The 7,665-nt window shown below is 46.5% G+C and overlaps 1 protein-coding gene across 1 annotated transcript in view; it reads right to left on the bottom strand.

The window, feature by feature from the left end:
* Positions 1 to 1,794: 1,794 nt before the first annotated feature.
* Positions 1,795 to 7,665, bottom strand: part of LOC135573032 (N-acylneuraminate cytidylyltransferase-like) — a 29,498-nt gene continuing 23,627 nt past the window's right edge. Inside the window, exon 8 of the mRNA XM_065022094.1 lies at positions 1,795 to 1,826. Within this exon, the coding sequence (XP_064878166.1) occupies positions 1,795 to 1,826 (32 nt within the window). The remainder of the gene's footprint in view (positions 1,827 to 7,665) is intronic.

Below are 7,665 nucleotides of genomic sequence, written 5' to 3'. Positions count from 1 at the left end.
ACAGTGAATTATAAGTGAACAAATCTGTCTGTAAACAATTGTTGGAAAAATGATCTGTGTCATGCACAAAGATGTCCTAACCGACTTGCCAAAACTACGGTTTGTTAACAAGAAATTTGTGGAGTGGTTGGAAAACGAGTTTTAATGACTCCAACCTAAGTGCATGTAAACTTCCGACTTCAACTGTATCTACCAAGAAAGTTCTCATCTATATTATTCGTAGCTGTCTATTTACCACCACAGAACGAAGCTGTCGTTAAGACCGCTCTCAACCAACTCTATAAGGCCATAAGTAAACAAGAAAATGCTTACCCAGATGTGGGGCTCCTAGTGGCAGGGGACTTTAATGCAGGCAGACTTAAATCAAATTTACTATATTTTTACCATGTCACATGTGCAAGCAGAGGGGAAACAATCCTAGACCACCTTTACTCCACACACAGATGCATACAAAGCTCACCCCCACCCTACGTTTGGCAAATCTGACCATAATTCTATCATCCTGATTCCTGCTTACAAGCAAAAACTAATACGGGAAGTACCAGTGAATCGCTCAGTATGGAAGTGGTCAGATGACACGGATGCTACACTGCAGCTCTTTCATTAGCACAGACTGGAATATGTTCCGGGATTCATCCAATGGCATTGAGGAGTACATCACCTCAGTCATTGGCTTAATCAATAGGTGCATCGACGACGTCATCTCCACAGTGACTGTACGTACATATCCCAACCAGAAGCCATGGATTACAGGCAATATCCGCACCGAGCTAAAGACTGGAGCTGCCACTTTCAAGGACCGGGATACTATTCAAGACGCTTATAAGAAATCCTGCTATGCCCTCAGACGAACCATCAAACAAGGAAAGTGTCAATACAGGATTAAGATGTAATCCTAGTACACCGGCTCTCACGCTCGTCGGATGTGGCAGGGCTTGCAAACTATTACGGACTACATAGGGAAACCCAGACGTGAGCTGCCCAGTGACGCAAGCCTACCAGACGAGCTAAATGCCTTTTATGCTCTCTTCAAGGCAAGCAACACTGAAGCATGCACGAGAGCACCAGCTGTTCTGGATGACTGTGTGATAATGCTCTCGGTAGCCAATGTGAACAAAACCTTTAAACAGGTCAACATTCACAAAGCCGCTGGGCCAGACGGATTACCATGACGTGTACTCAAAGCATGCGCGGACCAATTGTCATGTGTTTTCACTGACATTTTCAACCTCTGCCTGATCGAGTCTGTAATACCTACATGTTTCAAGCAGACCACCATAGTCCCTGTGCCCAAGGAAGCGAAGGTAACCTGCCTAAATTATTACCGCCCCGTAGCACTCACGTCGGTAGCCATGAAGTGTTTTGAAAGGCCGGTCATGGCTCACATCAACACCATCCTCCCGGACTTGCTAGACCAATTCGCAACAGATCCACAGATGACACCAAATCTCAATCTCAATCCACACTGCCATTTCTCACCTGGACAAAAGGAACACCTATGTGAGAATGCTGTTCATTGACTACAGCTCAGCATTCAACACCATAGTGCCCATGAAGCTCATCACTAAGCTAAGGACTATGGGACTAAACACCTCCTCTGCAACTGGATCCTGGACTTCCTGACGGGCCGCCCCCAGGTGGTAATAGTAGGCAACAACACGTCTGCCACACTGATCCTTAACACTGGGGCATCTCAGTGGTGTGTACTTAGTCCCCTCCTGTACTCCTTGTTCACCCACTACTGGGTGGCCAAACACGAACACCATCATTAAGTTTGCAGATGACACAACAGTGTTAGGCCTGATCACCAATAACGATGAGACGGCCTATGGGGAGGAGGTCAGAGAACTGGCAGTGTGGTGCCAGGGCAACAACCTCTCCCTCAATGTGAACAAGACAAAGGAGATGATCGTGGACTACAGGAAAATCAAATCAAATCAAATGTTATTTGTCACATACACATGGTTAGCAGATGTTAATGCGAGTGTAGCGAAATGCTTGTGCTTCTAGTTCCGACAATGCAGTGATAACCAACAAGTAATCTAACTAACAATTCCAAAACTACTGTCTTATACACAGTGTAAGGGGATAAGGAATATGTACATAAGGATATATGAATGAGTGATGGTACAGAGCAGCATACAGTAGATCACATATGTCAGAGTCAAGGCCCGCGGGCCACATCCGGCCCGCAAGAAGGTTTTTTACGGCCCCTGGGATGATCTTGATTTATTATTAGAACCGGCCCGCAGCAAGCCGGCAGCCCGCAGATCTTTTACACGCACCAATACTACATTTCCCACAATGCAAAGGTGACGCACCGAGCAGTAGGCTGCTTCATTTCAATATTTATTGGCACAGCAGTCGTCAGCATCACAGTAAAATTAACTTTCAGATACCCATCAAAAATGGCAAAACGGAAGGTGGATACTGAGAACCGGGGGTTTCAAACAAGGTGGGAGTCGGAGTATATGTTCACGAAGGTAGCTGGAAAACCTGTGTGTCTTCTGTGTGGAGAAAGTGTGGCGGTACTGAAAGAGTATAATCTGAGACGACATTATGAAACGAAACACGCGGACAAAAACAAGAATATGGACATGGAACAAAGGCTACAAAAGGCAGAGGAATTAAAACGAGGCCTCAAATCTCGACAGGCTCTGTTCAAAAAAGCCAAATCACAAGGCCAGGCTGCTGTCAAGGCCAGTTTTATTTTGGCAGAAGAGATCGCTAAATCAGCCCGGCCATTTACGGAGGGGGATTTCATCAAAAACTGCATGATTAAAGTTTGTGACGAAGTTTGCCCAGAAAAAGGCAACTCTTTTTAAATGTGAGTCTGAGCAGAAACACCATTGCCGAGAGAGTAGACCAGTTGTCCATCAATCTAAAAGAGCAGCTTGTGAAAAAGGGAAAAGATTTTATTGCATATTCCTTGGCTGTGGATGAGAGCACCGACATTTCTGACATTGCCCAGTTGTCAATTTTCATCCGCGGAGTGGACTCCAACCTAAGCGTGACAGAGGAGTTTTTGGCTTTACGTCCTATGCATGGCACAACTACGGGGCATGATTTGTATGAAGAGGTGTCAAGATGTGTAAATGAGATGGAGCTGCCTTGGGAAAAACTCGTGGGTTTGACAACCGACGGAGCACCTGCGATGTGTGGACACAGGAGCGGACTGGTGGCGAAGATACGGAAAAGATGCAAGAGGAAAACGCGACAGGTGAGCTGACAGCTTATCATTGTATCATACACCAGGAAGCGTTGTGCGGTAAAGCCTTGAAAATGGAGCATGTAATGAGCATCATCACGCGCACAGTTAACTTTATCAGAGCCAAAGGTTTGAATCACCGCCAGTTCAAGGCATTTCTGACGGAGTTAGAAACGGAGCATGGTGATTTGCCTTATCACACAGAGGGTGCGATGGCTAAGCCAGGAAAGGTGCTTCAAAGATGTTTCGAGCTTCAGTGAGGAGATTTGTCTGTTCTTGGACAGCAAAGGGAAAGACACAACACAACTCCGAGACGAAATGTTTCTGTGTGAAATGGCTTTTCTGTGTGACATTACGAGTCATCTGAATGCAATAAACTTGCAGCTGCAGGGTCGGGATCGTGTCATCTCTGATATGTACAGTACAGTGAAGGCATTTAAAACCAAACTGACTCTGTGGGAGACGCAGATGCGGAAAGAAAATTTGAGCCACTTTCCCAGCTGCCAGACCATGAAAGAGAAGCTCTCTACCAGTGCGTTCCCGAGCACACAGTTGGCTGATAAAATAGGTATGCTTGCCGCTGACTTTCGACGCCGATTTGCTGACTTTGAAGCACAAAAAGCAGGTTGAACTGCTCGTAACCCATTTGCTGTTGACGTGAAAGCTCACCACCAAACCTCCAAATGGAGTTGATTGACCTCCAATGCAATGATGCACTGAGGGCAAAATATGCGGCAGTGGGTGCTGCGGAGTTCGCCCGCTTCCTCCCGGCACACATGCCCCAGCTGCGCATCCAGGCTGCTCAAACGTTGTCTATGTTTGGCAGCACATACCTGTGTGAACAACTGTTTTCTTTGATGAACCTGAACAAAACATCACACAGAAGTCGACTTACTGCTGAACACCTCCACTCAATTCTGAGGATTTCTTCAGCTCAGAGCCTTACTCCTGAACATTGATGAACTTGTGGAAAAGATGGGACACCACCAAGTATCACCCTCAACCTCAAACAAGTGAACATTACTGTGCAATCACATATTTAGAGTTTTTACTCAGTTCAAGTTTAAAAGTTAAAATTTAATATTTGTTTTCACTGCATGTTACTTCTCCTTAAACAAAGTGTTGTTTTTGATTAATAGATTTTTGCACTTTATTTTTTTGTATTTCAATCCAATTATATTTTAAAAATATTTCAGTTGAGTGGATGATAGAAAATTGCTATTATTGTTTTTTCTTTGAAGTAAATTTAGCCCACTTTTGCTAAAATAGAAAATATAGTCTACTGATGGTGCCTTGAATACCGGTTTCTTTCATTTAATGTTCATGTTATGGGGATATTTATATAAAGGAAATTTGTCTTTTGTGTCTGTTGAAAATTAAAGATTACTGACAGAGCCATAAGAAAATATTGCTTTATTTATCTGATCATATTGTAATATATTTGTTAGGTTTTCAGTAGGTTCAATTAGGTTCACTAGACTATATGCGTCATTTAAAATTTTTTCAATGAACATTCGAACAGTCCGGCCCTCGTCTTGTAGCTGATTTTTTTATTTGGCCCTCCGTCCATTTGACTTTGACACCCCTGCAGTAGATGGTATCGAGTACAGTATATACATATGAGATGAGTATGTAGACAAAGTAAACAAAGTGGCATAGTTAAAGTGGCTAGTGACATAAGAATGCAGTCGATGATCTAGAGTACAGTATATACATATGCATATGAGATGAATAATGTAGGGTAAGTAACATTATATAAGGTAGCATTGTTTAAAGTGGCTAGTGATATATTTACATCATTTCCCATCAATTCCCATTATTAAAGTGGCTGGAGTTGGGTCAGTGTCAATGACAGTGTGTTGGCAGCAGCCACTCAATGTTAGTGGTGGCTGTTTAACAGTCTGATGGCCTTGAGATAGAAGCTGTTTTTCAGTCTCTCGGTCCCAGCTTTGATGCACCTGTACTGACCTCGCCTTCTGGATGATAGCGGGTGAACAGGCAGTGGTTCGGGTGGTTGATGTCCTTGATGATCTTTATGGCCTTCCTGTAACATCGGGTGGTGTAGGTGTCCTGGAGGGCAGGTAGTTTGCCCCGGTGATGCGTTGTGCAGACCTCACTACCCTCTGGAGAGCCTTACGGTTGAGGGCGGAGCAGTTGCCGTACCAGGCGGTGATACAGCCCGCCAGGATGCTCTCGACAGTATCTGTAGAAGTTTGTGAGTGCTTTTGGTGACAAGCCGAATTTCTTCAGCCTCCTGAGGTTGAAGAGGCGCTGCTGCGCCTTCTTCACGACGCTGTCAGTGTGAGTGGACCAATTCAGTTTGTCTGTGATGTGTATGCCGAGGAACTTAAAACTTGCTACCCTCTCCACTACTGATCCATCGATGTGGATAGGGGGGTGTTCCCTCTGCTGTTTCCTGAAGTCCACAATCATCTCCTTAGTTTTGTTGACGTTGAGTGTGAGGTTATTTATATGCACATTGACTCTGTACCGGTACCCCCTGTATATAGCCTCGCTATTGTTATTTTACTGCTGTTCTTTAATTATTTGTTACTTTGATTTATTATTCTTATTTTTATTTATTATAACTGCATAGTTTATTAAGGGCGTGTATGTAATAATTTCACTGTAAGGTTACACCTGTTGTATTCGGAGGATTACATTTACATTTAAGTCATTTAGCAGACGCTCTTATCCAGAGCGACTTACAAATTGGTGCTTTCACCTTATGACATCCAGTGGAACAGCCACTTTACAATAGTGCATCTAGGTCTTTTAAGGGGGGAGGGGAGAAGGATTACTTTATCCTATCCTAGGTATTCCTTAAAGAGGTGGGGTTTCAGGTGTCTCCGGAAGGTGGTGATTGACTCCGCTGTCCTGGCGTCGTGAGGGAGTTTGTTCCACCATAGGGGGGCCAGAGCAGCGAACAGTTTTGACTGGGCTGAGCGGGAACTGTACTTCCTCAGTGGTAGGGAGGCGAGCAGGCCAGAGGTGGATGAACGCAGTGCCCTTGTTTGGGTGTAGGGCCTGATCAGAGCCTGGAGGTAGTGAGGTGCCGTTCCCTCACAGCTCCGTAGGCAAGCACCATGGTCTTGTAGCGGATGCGAGCCAACTGGAAGCCAGTGGAGAGAGCGGAGGAGCGGGGTGACGTGAGAGAACTTGGGAAGGTTGAACACCAGACGGGCTGCGGCGTTCTGGATGAGTTGTAGGGGTTTAATGGCACAGGCAGGAGCCCAGCCAGCAGCGAGTTGCAGTAATCCAGACGGGAGATGACAAGTGCCTGGATTAGGACCTGCGCCGCTTCCTGTGTGAGGCAGGGTCGTACTCTGCGGATGTTGTAGAGCATGAACCTACAGGAACGGGCCACCGCCTTGATGTTATTTGAGAACGACAGGGTGTTGTCCAGGATCACGCCAAGGTTCTTAGCGCTCTGGGACGAGGACACAATGGAGTTGTCAACCGTGATGGCGAGATCATGGAACGGGCAGTCCTTCCCGGGAGGAAGAGCAGTCCATCCTTGCCGAGGTTCAGCTTGAGGTGATGATCCGTCATCCACACTGATATGTCTGCCAGACATGCAGAGATGCGATTCGCCACCTGGTCGTCAGAAGGGGAAAGGAGAAGATTAATTGTGTGTCGTCTGCATAGCAATGATAGGAGAGACCATGTGAGGTTATGACAGAGCCAAGTGACTTGGTGTATAGCGAGAATAGGAGAGGGCCTAGAACAGAGCCCTGGGGACACCAGTGGTGAGAGCACGTGGTGAGGAGACGGATTCTCGCCACGCCACCTGGTAGGAGCGACCTGTCAGGTAGGACGCAATCCAAGCGTGGGCCGCGCCGGAGATGCCCAACTCGGAGAGGGTGGAGAGGAGGATCTGATGGTTCACAGTATCGAAGGCAGCCGATAGGTCTAGAAGGATGAGAGCAGAGGAGAGAGAGTTAGCTTTAGCAGTGCGGAGCGCCTCCGTGATACAGAGAAGAGCAGTCTCAGTTGAATGACTAGTCTTGAAACCTGACTGATTTGGATCAAGAAGGTCATTCTGAGAGAGATAGCGGGAGAGCTGGCCAAGGACGGCACGTTCAAGAGTTTTGGAGAGAAAAGAAAGAAGGGATACTGGTCTGTAGTTGTTGACATCGGAGGGATCGAGTGTAGGTTTTTTCAGAAGGGGTGCAACTCTCGCTCTTTGAAGACGGGAGGGACGAGCCAGCGGTCAGGGATGAGTTGATGAGCGAGGTGAGGCAAGGGAGAAGGTCACCGGAGATGGTCTGGAGAAGAGAGGAGGGGATAGGGTCAAGCGGGCAGGTTGTTGGGCGGCCGGCCGTCACAAGACGCGAGATGTCATCTGGAGAGAGAGGGGAGAAAGAGGTCAGAGCACAGGGTAGGGCAGTGTGAGCAGAACTAGCGGTGTCGCTTGACTTAGCAAACGAGGATCGGATGTCGTCGACCTTCTTTTC

Source organism: Oncorhynchus nerka, linkage group LG8, assembly GCF_034236695.1.
Source record: "Oncorhynchus nerka isolate Pitt River linkage group LG8, Oner_Uvic_2.0, whole genome shotgun sequence".
NCBI lineage: Eukaryota > Metazoa > Chordata > Actinopteri > Salmoniformes > Salmonidae > Oncorhynchus > Oncorhynchus nerka.
Note: the sequence above shows the minus strand (reverse complement) of the source record. Positions and strands in the feature narration are given on the sequence as shown.